Source organism: Hyaena hyaena, unplaced genomic scaffold (genome assembly GCF_003009895.1).
Source record: "Hyaena hyaena isolate Hyena2069 unplaced genomic scaffold, ASM300989v1 scaffold_1157, whole genome shotgun sequence".
Lineage (NCBI taxonomy): Eukaryota > Metazoa > Chordata > Mammalia > Carnivora > Hyaenidae > Hyaena > Hyaena hyaena.
The window spans coordinates 63354-83988 of record NW_024081749.1 but is presented as its reverse complement, the minus strand read 5'-3'; the positions used below and the strand labels follow the sequence as shown (position 1 = coordinate 83988).

General features: G+C 39.2%; 1 protein-coding gene across 1 annotated transcript in view; it reads right to left on the bottom strand.

The window, feature by feature from the left end:
* Positions 1 to 937: 937 nt before the first annotated feature.
* The window catches only part of ATP7A (ATPase copper transporting alpha), a gene marked incomplete at its 5' end in the record, with an annotated part of 81726 nt that continues 62028 nt past the window's right edge, over positions 938 to 20635 (bottom strand). Inside the window, 4 exons of the mRNA XM_039222366.1 lie at positions 938 to 1420; positions 1792 to 1894; positions 4136 to 4253; positions 4775 to 4978. Of these exons, the coding sequence (XP_039078297.1) occupies positions 1144 to 1420; positions 1792 to 1894; positions 4136 to 4253; positions 4775 to 4978 (702 nt within the window). The remainder of the gene's footprint in view (positions 1421 to 1791; positions 1895 to 4135; positions 4254 to 4774; positions 4979 to 20635) is intronic.

Below are 20635 nucleotides of genomic sequence, written 5' to 3'. Positions count from 1 at the left end.
AGACTTGACTAAAAGGTATCACAACCTAGGGAAATTCTCATTTCTGTATTACAAATTTATTATATTTTTTGGTAAATGCAGCTTTGCATAAAATTATTTTAAAGTCATTTTGAGAGGTCATCTAAAATACTAAAATATTTTTAAAATCTATTAAATTATATATACCAGCTAAAGTCTTGTATTCTCTCCAAAAATGGACAAATTTAGTGAATCTAGGTAATTTCATATGACCCGTATATGTCAAAGATGGTAGTGTTAATCTTCAAAAAAGTTATCTATAGAAGAGGCTCAAAATTATAAGCTTCTGGACTGAGGCTGATAGACTAAGAACAATTTAGAGTGGAACTCGGCAGAAGTGAATTGAAATCTTGTTCAGAGCTAGGGAGTCACTGAATGAGGAATCTGATCTATATTTTACAACAATGGAAAGATAGGAAGCAAGGGACCCTATGTACCCTTAAGGTCTTTTTGGGCTACAAGATAAAGAAAGGAACAAGATATTGGAAACAGTTGTCAGTTATTTTTATCAATCAATCACCTACACTTAGCTCACCTAAAAGAACAACAATAACAAACCAAACTAGGGCAACTGCAAAGACAAAGATGCAGGGAAAATAGGGAGGAAGAAAGCCTGTAATAAATAAGGCACATCTATTTTTAAAGTTTCTACTGTTCTCCTTCTAAACCCAGATGCTTTATACAGTGTTTTAAAAGCCACTGTTCCTCAACGTGGCAGGGATGAGAGCTCAAGAATGTCATCAAGATCATACTCTCAGATCTTCAAACTTTTAAATTATCCTTTTTCTTGAGCCTTTTCTTTTTGGTCAAATAAAAAAATTATCTATCACTTTAGCAGCAATTCAGCAATCTTCAATTGTAGGGCTTGTAAACCTCACTGGTCTACTTTCTCTATTACTAGTGAAAACAAACAGATTCATTTTAAATAAAGCTAGGTTCAGAGCTAATGCTCTGAAAAAAAAGATATTTTTTGCCGTTAGACAAATGCAATTCAAATAGAATCCCTAACATCAGGGCATGAGACCAATATAAAATCCCTCCACAATATTTTGAAAAGTTAAGGTGACATCACTAATGCTGTGTCAGTGTGTAACAACATCGGCTAGTAGCACTCTCCGTGGCCTGTTACAATGTGGTGTCATCGTCTTCCCTGCAGTCTCCCACCAGAAGTGAATGTTTGTCAGGTTCACTGGTACCAATGCTGTTTAGGGACCGTTTGTCAGATAGTAGTGAATTTATGGAGGCTCTACTGTAATTAACAATCCGGTCCAGCAAACCCAGTTTTGGAGAATTTCTTGAGGTGTCATCTATTCCAACATGAACGCTGATTTCCGAAGGCCTTTTCTGTCCCATGTGGCTTCGAGCATGCAGTTCATAATTCTCATAAGTTGGTTTTCTATAACTGAACACATGCAAAAGGACACTAGTTTGAAATAACCAAATGTGAACTAGACACTTGTTATGTTCAAAAATGAAAATATATTTGCCTGGTATGAAATCTACAAAAGTAGTCCCTGCTAGAAAAGTGGCTCAAAAAATTTGTATAGGGGTCACATGATCAAAATTCTACTTCTCATAGCCAATGTACTATATTTTACCCCAATCAGTGCTTGTGCTTGCTAGGTAAAGAATACATACGATGATAATTACATAGCTAACATTTATTTTTAAGAACAGTCTGGGCCTATCATACAAGAATAAGACCTATCAAGAACTGACTGTGGATGATAAAATGAACATAAAATACAAACATGAGCAAGCCATCATACTTACAGTTTAAGGAAGAGAGAAGAAAGTACTACTGAAACAGATGAAGCAGCCATTGCAGCAGATCCCATCCAGGGCTGCAACACCAAACCAATGGGCATAAAAACTCCTATGAAACAAGTTTGGATTAGTTAGAGCAGTCAGTACTAAACAGATTACTAATGTGTTTCTAGTACATATATACAAATCATTTCCTTGTTTGACATTTATTTAGCACTTTATCCTCCTGTTGGTGGAGATTTATGTCACTGCCAATTTTTCACTAATAGGGTATTGCTGTGAACGTTCTTGTACATGTCTTCCTGTGCATGTGCTTGAGAATTTCTCTAAGGTATACACCTAGATGTGAAACTGCTGGACTGTAACATGGGCACATCCTCAACTTTAGGTGGATATTCCTCAGTTGTTCTCCAAAGTGGCTGTACCAGGTCACAATCCCACCAGTCATGTATGAGTTTATGTTCTACAAACTCATTCACACTTGTTTTTTTGTTTGTTTCTTTTTGTTTATTTGTTTGAAGTAGACTCCACACCCATCATGAAGCCCAATGCAGGGATTGAACTCACGACCCTGAGATCAAGATAGAGCTGAGATCAAGAGTTGGACACTTAACCAACTGAGTCACTCAGGTGCCCCTCCACACCTGGTTTGGACAGACATTTTAACATTTGCTTATATGGTAGGGATAAGATAGACATATTGTACTTTTAACTTTTTATGTGCTTATCTATATTTTTCAAAAGTGATCACATATTACTTGCATAATTATTTAAAAATCATTTGCTTCATGAATTAATCTCTATGAACTTTTTGTTCTTTTACTTTTTGTTCTCCCAGCATTTGTGTGTCCCGTTTATAAACAGCTTTATAATTTTTCTTCCATAATTTCATGTCCTTCTTTGGCTCTCAAACCAAAGAGAACAAGAAGAAAGTGTTAACTATTTCTCTTCTGTTATTACTAACTCCTACCAAGTCCCTAAGTATATGACATTATCAAGTGTTTACTTAAAAATTCTAAATTGCTTTTCCTTGGTCATATTCCTTTATTCAATCTCTGTCTCTGTTTCTGTCTCTGTCTCTCTCTCTCTCCTGGTACCCAAACATAAAAAACCAAACATGCTGGATATTAGAATGTTAAGTGAGGAGCAAAAAATTCTCTGTATGCTATAATTATACCTATGTAACAAGACCCAAAACTGATGCAAAGTAAAAAAGACTTTGCATCACTAGAAAGAAATACACTAAAATGCTAACGGTAATAGTGTTTGGGTAGTGAGATTAAATTTGTTCTCCAGCAAAAAAATAAGTAACTAAATACAGTATAAGTATAAATATGAATAAATCTAAATGTGAGAGAGCATATGGAGAAAGAGATGAAGCAATGTAGTAATGTAGTAGCTGGTGAATGTAATGAAGACTATACAGTTTTACATTGTATCTTTTCTCCTTCTTATATATAGCTTTGACATTTTTTTCAAAAAAAAATTTTTTAAATTTTTTTTTATTTCTAAGAGAGAGAGAGAGAGAGACAGCGTGAGCAGGGGAGGGTCAGAGAGAGAGGGAGACACAGACTCTGAAACAGGCTCCAGGCTCTGAGCTGGCAGCACAGAGCCTGACGCGGGGCTCGAATCCACAAACCACGAGATCATGACCTAAGTGAAAGTCGGACGCTTAACCGACTAAGCTACCCAGGCGCCCCTTTTCAAAAAAAATTTAATGATTATTTATTTAGAGAGTGAGTGAACGTGTGTGAGTGGGGGGAGAGAGAGAGAGAGAGAGAGAGAGAGAGAGAGACTGAGAATATCCCAAGCAGGCTCCATGCTGTCAGCACAGAGCCCAACATGAGGCTCAATCTGACATACTGTGAGATCATGACCTGAGCAGAAATCAAGAGTCAGACACTTACCTGACTGAGCCACCTAAGCACCCCTTTGAAAATTTTCAAAATATAAAGTTGGAGAGGAAAATAAAGTAAATTAAAATAAATCTGTTAGAATGCTTTTCCATTTTAGGCTATAATGAACATTGCTCAAAATCATTATTGATGTTAATATTAACTCTCACTATACCAGCAGGCTATATACAAAAATTGAGCTCAACACTGGGTATTGTATGTAAGTGATGAATCACTGAATTCTACTCCTGAAACCGATACTGCAGTGTATGTTAACTAAATTTTAAATTTTAATTTTAAATAAAATTTTAAATAAAATTTTGAATTGAATTTTAAATAAAAGTTTGAAAAGAAAAAAAAAACTGAGCTCAAAACTAATAAGATTAAAACTTCCAATATGATAGGCCTCTAATGACTTCAGAGGAAAAAAACAATACTAGTTAACAGTCACATACCAGCTGCTATGGGAATTCCAACTAGATTATAAATTAGAGCGAAAACAAAATTTATCCGAATCCTCTTGACTGTCTTCCTTGATAAGTCAATACTTGCCACTACATCCAGAAGATCATTCTGAGAACAGAAATATTTGTGATATTAGTGAGAGACTAACTTAACTAGTACTTTTGTATTTGATACTGTGCTTTTGCAGATGATATATACCTTAGGGTAGGTAATAAATCTTAAATATATAACTTAACTATAAATCTTAAACATTGTTAAAAATTTTAGTCTGCCTTAGAAAATTTTTTCAGGACTTTTTCTCAGGGGTCTAGAAAGCACTTTTTGTGTTGTATGATGGTATGTGCATGACATCCCTTAAAATAATCTCAGCAGGTGTTTGTTGAAGATAATTGTATTATAATTCCCCAATCTTATTCTTTACTTTAGAAGCTTGTCATTCTCATTTGCTTTGCTGGATTGAGAAAGTCTGAAAGTAATTAGTATAACTTCTCATACTCCCATCTTGAATTCTCCGTCTCAAAGGCTGGGAGCACAGGAATTATAAAGTTCTATTTGATATACTTAATGACGCTATTCCTCACCAGGCAGAGCAGTATCACAGACCTTGACATTCAGGCCACAGGACTTACCCTTATCAAAACCACATCAGCTGCTTCAATGGCTACATCTGTACCTGTGCCAATGGCAATTCCAACATTAGCCATTGCCAGAGCTGGAGAGTCATTGATTCCATCTCCTACCATTGCAACCCGTTTCCCCTCCTCCTGAAGCTGCTTCACCTTAGCAACCTTATGAGAAGGGAGAACTTCAGCAAACACCTTAGTAATGCCAACCTACATGAGGGAAAAAAAAAAACTCAATTCATTTCAAGAAATATTACTAGTACCTGAAATAGAATGCAGCAATAGTTAGCCATCAGTTTCTACCCACCAGATGTCCAAAATTTCAAAAATTGATAATATCTAGTGATAGTAAGGATATAGAGAAATTAGCTCTCATACGCTCTTGGTGGGCATGTAAACTGTTACCTTTTTGGAGGGCATTTGGCAGCATCTATCAAAGTGCACACATCATTGGATTCAGCAATTCCACTTCTAGCTATATTCTGGATATACTTATACATGTATAAAAAGATTTATGTTTGACTTCCAGGGAAGATGGCAAAGTGGGGGGATCCTGGCCTAACCTCATCCCATAGATGCAACCTGGGTCATCCACACTGATGTGGGTGGCCCAGAGAATAGACTGGCAGAACAGACTGTATAGAGAAAGGGCCATGTTGAGGAAGGTATGGAGGTGGGGTGGAGATACAGTCCAGAGCCAGGTGGACTCATAGGACAGTCTATGGGAGGGAGTGGTGCAGTGAGTCTGGAGAGGAGAGAGAGGAGCAGCCCCCTACATCAGGTGTCCAGGGCATAGGGGCCTGTACAGGGAAGGCAGGTCCTCATAGAGTTTGGAGAATCAGAGGGCCAGGCTTTGTGAGTTCTTATCAGTATCTTTCAGTGGGACCAAAAACCTGGAACTTTAAAAATCAGCTGGTTCAGCTCTGAGAGAGCCAGAGGGCAAGAGGAAACTGAGTCTTCCCACTTAAAGGGATAGCACAACAAACAGCCCCACTGAGATACAGCATAGAAGCAGCAGTTTGAAAAATGCCTGGGATACATAGGAAGGAGATTTGTGTGCTGTAAGAGGCAGGGATCTTTGTGAGACTTCTCCAAGAACAAAAGGACTGGCAGGCGGCATTTCCCTCTCCTGCCCCCAGCCTAGATATACAAATACCTGTGGTAACCAGCACAGTGCCAACTCTCTACATGTAGCTTGCTAACAGTGTGCCCTGCCACCATGCCCTTCTGCAGATCCACCCCCTCCAACCCAGCCAGATGCAGCAGTTTTCCCTGGCGGCTACAGGTCCCTTCCTATAGCAGACCAGCAAAGACCATGCTGGAACCCAGGCCCTGCCCCTGCTTTCTCCTGCAGACCTGCCCCCTCCAATATGCCGTTAGCTGGAGCCCATCCAAAGCTGTGCCACAAGCCTGGCAGTGTGCAGGCAGCCCCAAGAGGGGTCAGAACCACTACAAAGTGACTCCAGCCCCAGGCAGAGAGGAAGATAACTACACACACCAGTTCAACTCATAGGATCAGGTGGCAGGTTCTGCTTACCAAAGAAAGTTTCTCAAGGCACAACACAGGGAGAGAGCCTTGTAGTTCAGAGCTAGTGCAACTCTAGCAAACACCTGGTCTGACTCAACTCATTCCCAAGGTGGCCCCAGACTGGCCTACTAAGACTACAAGAACCAAACTTTGTCCACCAATAGGCAAAGAAAGCCACTACAGACAAGTGAACTGAAGGCAAATGTGGCTCAGCCAAAATAATCCAGTGTACACATCACACACAAGAGACACCCCTGAAGTGCCAGGTTCTAGTGCACAGGGGACGCTGCACTGAAGGCCACTACTTTCAAGAGCAGGTGACATGGCTGACTTTCCTTGACACAGAGAAACAGACACAGAGATTTGGACAAAATGAGGGGACAGAGGAATACGTCACAAATGAAAGAACAGGACAAAATCGCAGGAAGAGACCTAAATGAAACAAAAATAAGTGATATGTCTGATAGATAATTTAAAGTAATGGTCATAAGGATACTCACAGCACTTGAGAAAACAGTAGAGACTTCAGTGTGACTGTCAACAAAGAGATAGGAAACATAAAAAAAAGAAGCAAAAGGAGATGGATAACTCAATAACTGAAATTAAAAATATACTAGAGGGGCATGTGGGTGGCTCAGTCAGTTAAGTGTCTGACTCAGTTTCGGCCATGATCTCAGTTTTGTGAGTTCAAGCCCCACATCAGGCTCCACACTGCCAGTGCCAGCGCAGAGCCTGCTTGGGATTCTCTGTTTCCCTCTCTCTCTCTGCCCCTCCCCTATTCATGCTGTCTCTGTCTCTCTCAAAATAAATAGGTAAATAAATAAATATTTTTTACAAGTTTAAAAAATATACTAGAGAGAATAAACAGGAGAGTAGAGGAAGCAGAACAACAGATCAATGACCTGGAGGAGAGAGTAATGGAAAGCAATCAAGGTGAACAGGAGAAAGAAAAAAATAATAAAAAATGAAGATACACTAAAGGAACATAGCAACACCATCAAAAGTAATAACATTCACATTATAGGGATCCCAGAAGGAGAAGAAAAAAAATAGGGCAGAAAATTTATCTGAAGAAATAATAGCTGAAAACATCCCTAATCTGGGGAAGGAAACAAAAATCCAGATCCGGGAGGCACAAAGAACCCCCAACAAAACTGACCTAAGAAGGCCCACAACAAGACAGAGTATTTAAAATGGTAAAAGGAGGGGTGCCTGGGTGGCTTAGTTGGTTAAGCGTCCGACTTTCACTTAGGTCATGATCTCGCGGTTTGTGGGTTCGAGCCCCGCGTCGGGCTCTGTGCTGACTGCCAGCTCGGTGCCTGGAGCCTGTTTCAGTCTGTGACTCCTTCTCTCTCTGACCCTCCCCTGCTCACGCTGTCTCTCTCTCTCTCCTAGAAATAAATAAAAAACATTAAAAAAAAATGGTAAAAGGAGGTGATAAAGGGAAAAGTTTAAAAGCAGTAAGAGAAAACAGCTACATGCAAGGGAAACCACATAAGGCTATCAGCAGATTTTTCAGAAGAAACTTTGCAGGCCAGAAGGGACTGGCATGATACACTCAAACAGCTAAAGGAAAAAAACCCTGAAATGAAGAATACTCTTTCCAGCAAGGCTATTATTCAGAATGGAAGGAGAAATAGGGTTCCCCCAGACAAAAAGAAGTTAAAGGAATGCATCACCACTAACCCAGCCTTAAAAGAAATCTTAGAGTGGACTCATTGAGTGAAAAGGAAAAACAGTAAGTAGGAGTAAGAAAAGTAGGAAGCACAAAAGCAGCAAAATTAAGTATATCTACAAAAATTTGTCAACGGATTCACAAAATAAAAGGATGTAAAGCAAGGCACCATATACCTAAAAAATAGGGGAGAGGAGTAAAAACTGGCTTCAAACTTAAGCAACCATCAGTTTAATATAGACTGATATATGCATATAATATATAAACCTAACGGTAATCACAAATCAAAAATCAGTAATAGATATGCAAAAACTAGAAAGAAAGGAATCCAAGTACATCACTAAAACAAGCCAGCGAACCATAACAGAAGAGAGCAAGAAAAGAAAGAGAGAAGAACTACAAAAAACCCCCATAAAACAAGTAACAAAATGGCAACGAGTATATACCTATCAATATTTACTTTGAGTGTAAATGGGCTAACCGTTTCAATCAAGACACTGGGTGAAAAGATAAAAAAGCAAGACCCATATATGTGCTACAAGACTCATTTCAGACCTAAAGACACATGCAGACTGAAAGTGAAGGTATGGAAAAACATTTATCATACAAAAGGAAATGAAAACAAAGTCAGGGTAGCAATACTTGTATAGACAAAATAGACTTTAAGGATTGTAACAAGAGACAAAGAAGAACACTATATAATCATAAAAGGAACAACCCAACAGGATATAAAAATTGTAACTATCCATGCACCCAACATGAGACCACCAAAATACATAAAGCAACTAATAAGAAACGTGAAGGAAGTAATTAATAGTAATATTAGTAAGGGGACTTGACCATACTACTTCTATCAATGGATAGATCATCCAAATTGAAAATCAACAAGGAAACAGTGGCTTTTATGGACACATTGGACCAGATCTAACAGATATAGTTAGAATATTCCAACCTGAAACAGCAAAATACACATTCTTGTTACGTGTACATGGAACTTTCTCCAGAATAGATCACATGTTTAGCCACAAAACAAATTTCAACAAATCCGAAAGGACTGAAGTCATACCATCTATCTGTTCCAACCACAATGCTATGAAACTAGAAGTCAATCACAAGAAAAAACCTGGAAAGACCACAAATACATGAAGGTTAAATAACATGCTACTAAACAATGAATGGATCAATCCTGAAATCAAAGAGGAAATCAAAACATACATAGAGACAAATGAAAATGAAAACAAAATGGCCCAAAATCTTTGGGATGCAGCAAAAGCTGTTTTAAGAGGGAAGTTTACACCAAAACAGATCTACCACAAGAAGCAAGAAAAACCTCAAATAAGTAATCAAACCTTACACAAAAAGGAGCTAGAAAAAGAACAAACAAAATCCAAAACCAGTAAAAAGGAATTACATATAATAATGTTAGAGCAGAAATAAGTGAAATACAAACTAAAAGCAATCAATGAAACCAGGAGCCAGCACTTTGAAGAGATCAAGAAAAAATGGGGCTCCTGGGTGGCTTAGTCGGTTAAGTGACCAACTTCGGCTCAGGTCATGATCTCGTGTTTCGTGGGTTCGAGCCCTGCGTCAGGCTCTGTGCTGACAGCTAGCTCAGAGCCTGGAGCCTGTTTCAGATTCTATATCTCCCTCTCTCTCTGACCCTCCCCTGCTCGCGCTGTCTGTCTGTCTGTCTCTCTCTCAGAAATAAATAAAACATTAAGAAAAATTGATAAACATTTAGCCAGACTCATCCAAAAGAAAAAATATATGTATATGTGTGTGTATATATAAATATATATATGACTCGAGGAACTTGGCTTGGTCCGTCAGAAGAGCATGTGACTCTTGATTTCGGGACTGTGAGTTGGAGCTCCATGTTGGGAGTAGAGACTGCATACATACCTACATACATACATAAACTGTAAAAAAAAAAAGATTAAATAATAGAATACTTTTAAGAATAGTGATCAATTAATCAAAATCAGAAACAAAAGACGGGAAATAACAACAAACACCACAGAAATACAAAGGATTATAAGAGAATGTCATGATGGGGTGCCTGGATGGCTTAGTCAGTTAAGCATCCAATTTCGGCTCAGGTCATGATCTCACAGTTTGTGGGTTTGAGCCTTGCATCGGGTTCTGTGCTGACAGCTAGCTCAGAGCCTGGAGCCTGTTTCGGATTCTGTGTCTCCCTCTGTCTCTGACCCTCCCTTGCTCACACTGTCTCCCTCTCTTAGAAAAAAAAAAAAAAAAGAATGTCATGAGAGATTATATGCTAACAAATTTGACAACCCACAAGAAATGCATAAATTCCTAAAAACACATAACCTCCTGAAACTGAATAAGGAAGAAACAAAATTTGAAAAGACTGATTATCAGCAATGAAATAGAAACAATTGATCAAAAAACTCCGAATGAACAAAAGTCCAGGGCCAGATGGCTTTACAGGAGAATTCTACCAAACATTTAGAGAAGAGTTAATACCTATTCTACTAAAACTGTTCCAAAAATCTAGATAAGGAAGATAAACTTCCAAATTCATTCTGTGAGACCAGCATTACTCTAATATCAAAATCAGACAAAGACACTATAATAATACAGAAATACAGGCCAATATCTCTGATGAACACAGATGCAAAAGTCCTCAACAAAATATTAGCAAACCAAAGCCAACAATGCATTAAAAAAAAATCACTCCCAACAGCCCAGTGGGATAGTGGGATTTATTCCCAGGATGTGATAAGAGTGGTTCAATATAAACAAATCAATCAGTGTGATACATCACCAAAAAAAGGATAAAAACCCTATGATCATTTCAGTAGATGTAGAAAAACCATTTGACAAAGTACAACATCAATTCATGATAAAAACTTTCAAAAAAGTAGGTTTAGAGTAAACGTACCTCAACATAATAAAAGCCATATATGAAAAACTCACAGCTAACATCATCCTCAATGGTGAAAAACCGAGAGCTTTTCCCCTAAGGTCAAGAAACAAAACAAGGATGTCCACTCTTACCACTTTTATTCAACATAGTACTAGAAGTCCTAGCCACAGCAATCAAACAACACAAAGAACAAAACGGCATCCAAATTGGTATGAAAGAAGTAAAACTTTCACGAGTTGTAGATGATATCATACTATATATAGAAAACCCTAAAGACTCCACCAAAAAATACTAGAACTGATAAGGGAATTCAGTACAGTCATAGAATACAAAATAAATATACAGAAATCCACTAGATTTCTAACCATTAACCATGAAGTAGCAAATAAAGAAATCAAGAAAACAATGCCATTTACGATTACACCAAAAATAATGAAATATATAGGAATAAATTTAACCAAGGAGGTGAAAGACTTGTACTCTAAAAACTATAAAGCACTGATAAATGACATCAAGGATGACACAAACAAATGGGAAGATATTCCCTGCTCATTGATCAGAAGAACAAATACTGTTAAAATGTGGATACTACACAAAGTAATACACTAATTTAATGCAATCTCTATCAAAATACCAACAGCAGTTTTCATAGGACTAGAACAAATAATCTTAAAATTTGTATGGGACCACCAAAAACCGAAAGCAAACTTGAAAAAAAAAAAAACAAGACTGGAGGTATTATAATCCCAGATTTCAAGATACACTACAAACATGTAGTAATAAAAACAGTGTGGTACTGGCACAAAAACAGACACAGAGATCAGTGGAACACAATACAAAATCCAGACATGGACCCACAACTATATGGCCAACTAATCTTCGACAAAGAAATAAAGAATAGTCCATGAAAAACAGACAGTCTCTTAAGCAAATGGTACTGGGAAAACTACACAGCAACATGCAACATAATGAAAGTGAACCACTTTCTTATACCATAATAACACTCAAAATGGATGAAAGACCAAAATGTGAGACAGGGAAACCATCAAAATCCTGGAGGGAAAAACAGGCAACAACCTCTTTGACCTCTGCTGCAGCAATTTTTTACTTGACATATCTCCAGAGGCAAGGAAATGAAAGCAAATATAAACTACCAGGACAACATTAAAATAAAAAGCTTCTGCAGGGCAAAGGAAACAATCAATAAAACTGAAAGGTAATCTTTGGAATGGGAAAAGATATTTGCAAAGGACACATCAGATAAAGGGTTAGTACCAAAATACAGAGAGAACTTCTAAAATTCAACACCTAAGACACAAATAATCCAATTTAAAAATGCGCAGAAGACATATACAGACATTTCTCCAAAGAAGACATACAGATGGCCAACAGACACATGAAAAGATATTCTACGTTACTCAACATCAGGGAAATGCAAATCACAACCATAATAAGATTTTACCTCACATCTGCCAGAATGACTACAATTAAAAACTCAGAAAACAACAGATATTGGCAAGGATGTGAAGAAAAAGGAACCCTCGTGCACTGCTGCTGAGAATGCAAACTGGAGCAGCCACTGTGGAAGATAGTATGGAGGTTCATCAAATAATTAAAAATAGAATTACCAGGGCGAAAGTGGCAGCGGACCTGAAACTGCTAAGTTCCCTGAACACAGGGTGTGGAGGCCTAGAATCCCAGGTTGTATCGCTGCTTGCCCCTGGCGGACCTGAGGCTGCGACCCTTCACCCACTCTCCACTCAACCCCAAGCAGCAGGGAAGCATCTACCTGCAGGGACTATTTCGGGTGGTATAAACAAAGCTCTCAGACTGGTACCTGGAAACGAGGCGGGGCGTGGGGCATAAAACTCAGCCCACCTTGGCTACATCCTCAACACAGGGAGATCAGACCCAAAGGAGTGATTTGCAACCCTTGGATGAGAAGGGACTGGGACGACGCCATTTTTCTCCTCACAACCCCCAACGCAGGGCCTCAGGGAGCAGCCAGCTGGACACAGCGGAGGCGAGACCTGCCTACACCAAACCACACCCATACCCTCCAGAGAGTTGTTCTGTTGTTGCTGTTGTTCTTTTTACCTGAGCCTGGGTTTACATGTTTATTGGTTTTGTCTGTGCGTTTGTGTACCATTGTTCCCTGTGTAGTTGTCTGTTTTCTTCTTCCAGGGCTACCTCAAGAAACAAGCCAAAATGCACATGGACGAGAGTCACAAATACCACTAAAAGTAGGGAAACATATTAACCAAACTCTGAACAAGAGAAACCAAGAGACACCATTCAAAGAACACTTCCTGAACGGACAGGCCCTGGACACTCAAAGAGCCCTCTTTAATAAAGTAGAACTCGCAAGGGCAGAGTGTAGAACAAGCTTTTAAAATTAACAAGAGATAGAAAACTAACCAAAATGATGAAATGGAAGAACTCTCCCCCAAAGAAATTCCAAGAAGAACTGAGAGCTAAAAAACTGCTCTAAACAGATATAAGCAACATAACTAGACAAGAATTTAGAACAATATTCATAAAATTAATCGCTGAGCTTGAAAAAAGCATGGAAGACACCAGAGAAACTATTGCTACAACACTATGGAGCTCAAAAATAGTTATGACGAATTTAAAAATGCTATAAATGAGATACATAATAAAATGGAGGCATCCAATGCACGGATTGAAGAGGCAGAAAGAAGAATAAGTGATTTAGAAGACACAACTACAGAGAAAGAGGAAATTGGAAAAAGAGAAATAAACTGATCTAGGAACACGATAGAAGACATCGGGAGCTGAGTGATACAATCAAACGGAACAATATCCGTATCATAGATGGGGCGCCTGGATGGCTTAGTCGGTTAAGCGTCCGACTTTCGCTTAGGTCATGATCTCATGGTTCGTGGGTTCGGGTCCTGCGTCGGGCTCTGTGCTGACTGTCGGCTCAGAGTCTGGAGCCTGTTTCAGTCTGTGACTCCCTCTCTCTCTGACCCTCCCCTGCTCACGCTGTCTCTCTCTCTCTGTCTCTCCTAGAAATAAATAAAAAAAAAAATTAAAAAAAAATATCCGTATCATAGGAATCCCAGAACAGGAAAAACAGGGAAAGGTGCTGAAGGAGTCCTTGAACAAATTAGAGCAGAGAACGTCCCCAACCTAGGGAGGGAAGTAGATGTTGAAATTCAAAGGCACAGAGAACTCCACACAGACGTAACCTGAATCAATCTTCTGCATGACATATCATAGTGAAACTGGCAAAATATAAGGATAAAGAGAATTCTGAAAGCAGCTAGGGAGAAAAGGGCCCTAACATACAAAGGGAGACCTATCACAGTGCTGACAGACCTATCTACTGAAACTTGACAGGCAGGAAATCTTCAATGTGATGAACAGAAAAAATATGCAGCCAAGAATCCTCTATCCAGCAAGCCTGTCATTCAGAATAGAAGGAGAGATAAAAGTTTTCCCACATAAACAAAAACTGAAAAAATTTCTCACCCCTAAACCAGCCCTACAAGAAATCCTGAGGGGGACCCTCAGAGAGAAATGTTGCAAGGAACTCAAGATGCTAGAGACACAACCACAAGCATGAATCCCACAAAGGACACAAGGACTCTAAACCCAAAAATTTCAATAATAACACTGAATGTAAATGGGCTGGATGCTCCAATCAAAAGATATAGGGTAGCAGAATGGATGAAAAACCAAATTCCATCTATTTGCTGTCTACAAGAAACACATTTGAGACTGGAGGACAACTTCAGATTGAAAGGAATAGGACAGAATTTGTATGAAACCACAAAAGACCCCAAATAGTCAAAGTAATACTAAAGAATAAAACCAAAACAGGAGGTATCACCATCCCAGACTTTAGCCTCTACTACAAAGCTATCATCAAGATAGTATGGTATTGGCACAAAAACAGACACATAGACCAATTGACATATTGAGAACTCAGAAGTGGACCCAAAAGTATACAGCCAACTAATCTTTGACAAAGCAGCAAAGAGTATCCAATGGAAAAAAGACAGCCTCTACAACAGATGGTGTGGGAAGACGGGACAGCAACATGCAGAAGAATGAAACTAGATCATTTTCTCACACCATACACAAAAATAAACTCAAAATGGATAAAAGACCTGAACGTGAGACAGGAAACCCTCAAAACCCTAGAGGAGAAAGCAGGAAACAACCTCCTTGACCTCCACCGAAGCTATTTCTTACTTGACACATCACCAAAAGCAAGGGAATCAAGAGCAAAAATAAACTACTGGGACCTCATCAAGATTAAAAGCTTCTGCACGGCAAAGGAAACAACCAATAAAACTAATAGGCAACCAACGGAATGGGAAAAGATAGTTGCAAATGACATATCAGATAAAGGGTTAATATCCAAAATCTATAAGGAACTCACCATATTTCACACCTGAAAAACAAACAACCCAGTGAAGAAATGGGCAGAAGACATGAACAGACACTTCTCCAAAGAGGACATCCAGATGGCCAACAGACACATGAAATGATGCTCAGCATCCCTCCTCATCAGGGAAATACACATCAAAACCACACTGAGATACCACCACACGCCAGTCAGAGTCGCTAAAATGAACAAATCCGAGGACTCTAGATGATGGCGAGGATGTGGAGAAACGGGCACCCTCCTACACTGTTGGTGGGAATGTAAACTGGTGCAGCCCCTCTGGAAAACAGTGTGGAGGTTCCTCAAAAAGTTAACACTAGAACTCCCCTATGACCCAGCAACAGCACTGCTAGGAATTTACCCAAGGGATACAGGAGTGCTGATGTATAGGGCCACAGGGATCCCAATATTCATAGCAGGACTCTCACAATAGCCCAAACATAGAAAGAGCCTAAGTGTCCATCAACGGACGAATGGATCAGGAAGATATGGTTTATCTATACGATGGAATACTACATGTCAATGAGAAAGAATGAAATCTGGCCATGTGTAGCAACATGGATGGACCTTGAGGGTGTTATGGTGAACGAAATAAGTCAGGCAGAGAAGGACAAATACCATATGTTTGCACGTATAGGAGTATTAGGAGGCACTTAACGGAGGACCAAGGGGGAGAAGAAGGGGGTAAATAGTGGGGGAGAGGGAGAGAGGCAAACCATGACAGACTCTAGAATACTGAGAACAGAGGACTGATGGGTGTGGGGCGGGAGGGGGGAGATGGGCATGGAGGAGGGCACTTGTGGGGATGAGCATTGGGTGTTACATGGAAACCAACTTGAGAAAAAACTATTTGTAAAGAATAAATAAATAAATAAAAAGAAAGTAAGGGGATAAAGAAATATATACCATGCTACTGAAAGGCAAAAGAAAGCTGGACTAGCTATACTTATATCAGACAAACTGGACTTAAAGTAAAGGCAGTAACAAGGGATGAAGAAGGGCATTATACAATAATTACAGGGTGTATCCATCAGGAAGAACTCACAATCATAAATGTCTGCGCACCAAAAGCACCTAAATATTTAAAACAATTAATCACAAACAGAAACAATCTTATCTTAGAGATAAGAATGTGCTAATAGTAGGGGACTTTAATACTCCACTTACAGCAATGGATAGATCAACTAGACAGAAAATCACTAAAGAAACAATGGACTTGAATGACACATTGGACCAGATGCATCTCACAGATATATTTAGAACTCTACATCCTGAGGACACGGAATTCACTTTCTTCTCAAGTGCGCATGGCACATTCTCCAAGATAGATCACATACTGGGACATAAAGCAGCCCTCATGAAATATAAAAGAATTGAGATCATACCAAGCACACTTTCAGATCACAATGCTATGAAACTTGAAATTAATCACAGGAAGATGTCTAGAAAACCTCCAAAAACATGGAGGTTAAAGAACACCCTACTAAAGAATGAATGGGCCAATCAGGCAATTAGAGAAGAAATTAAAAACGATATGGAAACAAATGAAAACGAAAATACATGAATCCAAACTCTATGGGATGCAGCAAAGGCAGTCCTACAAGGAAAGTACACTGCACTTCAGGCCTATTTCAAGAAATTAGAAAAACTGCAAGTGCAAAATCTAACAGCACACCTAAAGGAACTAGAGGGAGAGCAACAGGAGCACCCCAAACCCAGTGGGAGAAGAGAAATAATAAAAATCAGAGGAGAAATAAACAATACAGAAACCAAAGAAACAGCTGAAACAATGAAACCAAGAGTTGGTTTTTTGAAAAAATAAAGAAAATTGACAAACCTCTAGCCAGGCTTCTCAAAAACAAAAGAGAGAGCACTCAAATAGACAAAATCATTAATGAAAATGGACTGATTACAACCAACCCGTCAGAAATACAAGCAATTATCAGGGAATACTATGAGAAATTATATGCCAATAAATTGGACAACTTAGAAGAATTGGACAAATTCCTAAACACACACTCACTACCAAAATTCACACAGGAAGAGATAGAAAATCTAAACAGATCCACAACTAGTGACAAAATCATATCAGTTATCAAAAATCTCCCAACAAACAGAGCCCTGGCCCAGACGGCTTCCTTTGGGAATTCTACCAGACATTTAAAACAGATTTAATACCCATTCTTCTCAAGCTATTCCAAAAAACAGAAATCGAAGGAAAACTTCTTGACTCATTTTTTGAAGCCAGCATCACTTTGTTTCCCAAGTCAGACAGTGACCCAGCAAAAAAAGAGAATTACAGGCCAATATCCTTGATGAATACAGATGCAAAAATCCTCAACAAGATACTTAAGATAGAATTCAACAACACATATAAAGAAATATCCACCAAGATCAAGTGGGATTCATTCCTGGGTTACAGGGCTGGTTCAATATTCACGAATCAATTAATGTGATACATTACATCAACTAAAGAAAAGATAAAAACCATATGATCCTGTCGATAGATGCAGAAAAAGCATTTGACAAGATACAGCATCCCTTCTTAATAAAGCCCCTCGAGAAAGTCGGGATAGAAAGAACGTACTTAAACATCATAAAAGCCATCTATGAGAGCCCTCAGCTAACATCATCCTCAATGGGGAAAAACTAACAGCTCTCCTCCTGAGATCAGGAACACGACAGAAATGTCCACTCTCACCACTGTTGTTTCACAGAGTGCTGGAAGTCCTAGCATCAGCCATCAGACAACAAAAGGAAATCAAAGGCATCAGAATTGGCAAAGAAGAAGTCAAACTTTCACTTTTCGCAGACGACATGATACTCTACATAGAAAACCCGACAGACTCCACCAGAAGCCTACTAGAACTGATCCATGAATTCAGCCAAGTTGCAGGGTACAAAATTAACGCACAAAAATCGGTTGCATTTTTATACACCAACAACGAAGCAAGAGAAAGAGAAATCAAGAAACTGATCCCATTCACAATGGCACAAAAAACCATAAAATACCTAGGAATAAACCTAACCAAAGATATAAGAGATCTGTATGATGAAAACTAGAGAAAACTTATGAAAGAACTTGAAGAAGACACAAAGAAATGGAAAAACATTCCATGCTCATGGATTGGAAGAATATAGTTAAAATGTCATTACTACCCAAAGCAATCTACACATTCAATGCAATCCCAATCCAAATTGCATCAGATTTCTTATCAAAGCTAGAACTAACTATCTTAAAATTTGTATGGAACCACAAAAGATCCCAAGTAATACTGAAGAAGAAAACCAAAATGGGAGGCATCACCATCCCAGACTCTAGCGTCTACTATAAAGCTGACATCATCAAGACAGTATGGTATTGGAACAAAAACAGACACTTAGACCAATGGAATAGAGAACTCAGATTTTGACCCAAAAATGTACAGCCGACTAATCTTTGACAAAGCAGGAAAGAGTATTCCATGGAAAAAAGACAGCCTCTTTAACAGATGGTGCTGGGAGAACTGGACAGCAACATGTAGAAGAATGAAACTAGATCATTTTCTCACACCATACACAAAAATAAACTCAAAATGGATAAAGGACCTGGATGTGAGACAGGAAACCATCAAAACCCTAGAGGAGAAAGCAGGAAACATCTTCCTTGACCTCAACCACAGCAATTTCTTACTTGAAACGTCCCCAAAGGCAAGGGAATCAAGAGCAAATATGAACTATGGGGACCTCATCAAGATTAAAAGCTTCTGCATGGCACAGAAAAAATCCATAAAACTAATAGGCAACAGATGGAATGGGAAAAGATAGTTGCAAATGACATATCAGATAAAGGGCTAGTATCCAAAATCTATAAGGAATTCACCATATTTCACACCTGAAAAACAAACAACCCAGTGAAGAAACGGGCAGAAGATATGAACAGACACTTCTCCAAAGAGGACATCCAGATGGCCAACAGACACATGAAACGATGCTCATCATCCCTCCTCATCAGGGAAATACACATCAAAACCACACTGAGATACCACCTCACGCCAGTCAGAGTGGCTAAAATGAACAAATCAGAGGACTCTAGATGCTGGCGAGGATGTGGAGAAACGGGCACCCTCCTACACTGTTGGTGGGAATGTAAACTGGTGCAGCCCCTCTGGAAAACAGTGTGGAGGTTCCTCAAAAAGTTAACACTAGAACTCCCCTATGACCCAGCAATAGCACTGCTAGGAATTTACCCAAGGGATACAGGAGTGTTGATGTATAGGGCCACAGGGATCCCAATATTCATAGCAGCACTCTCAACAATAGCCCAAACATGGAAAGAACCTAAGTGTCCATCAACGGACAAATGGATCAGGAAGATGTGGTTTATCTATACGATGGAATACTACATGTCAATGAGAAAGAATGAAATCTGGCCATGTGTAGCAACATGCATGGACCTTGAGGGTGTTATGGTGAGCGAAATAAGTCAGGCAGAGGACAGATACCATATGCTTGCACATATAGGACTATTAGGAGGAACTTAACGGAGGACAGTGGGGGAGAAGAAGTGTAGAAAAATGGGGGGGGAAGAGGGAGGGCGGCAAACCATGAGAGACTCTTGAATGCCGAGAAGAAACTAAGGGTAAAAGGGGCGTGATGGGCATGGAGGAGGGCACTTGTGTGGATGAGCACTGGGTGGTATATGGAAACCAACTTGACAATAAACTATTAATAAGTATAGAATTACCATATGATTCAATTATTTCCATTACTGGGTATTTACACAAAGAATATGAAAACATGAATTCAAAGAGATAAATGCACTGCTGTTTTTTCCTGCATTATTTACAATAGCCAATATATGGAAGCAGCCCAAGTGTCTATTGATAGATGAATGGATAACGAAATGTGGTGTGTGAATGTATGTGTACATATGTATATGTGTGTGTGTGTGTGTGTATATACAGGTATGTATATATACACATACATACATATATACAGTGGTGTATTAGTCTTGAAAAGGAATGAAATCTTGCCATTTGCGGGCACTCCGGGGAAAGATGGCGGAGCGCGGTTACAGCTTTTCGCTGACCAGTTTCAGCCCATATGGTAAACTTGTCCAGATTGAATATGCTTTGGCTGCTGTAGCTGAAGGAGCCCCTTCAGTGGGAATTAAAGCTGCAAATGGTGTGGTATTAGCAACCGAGAAGAAACAGAAATCCATTCTGTATGACGAGCGAAGTGTACACAAAGTGGAACCAACCACCAAGCATATAGGCTTGGTGTATAGCGGCATGGGCCCAGATTACAGAGTGCTTGTGCACAGAGCTCGAAAACTAGCTCAGCAATACTATCTCGTGTACCAAGAACCCATTCCC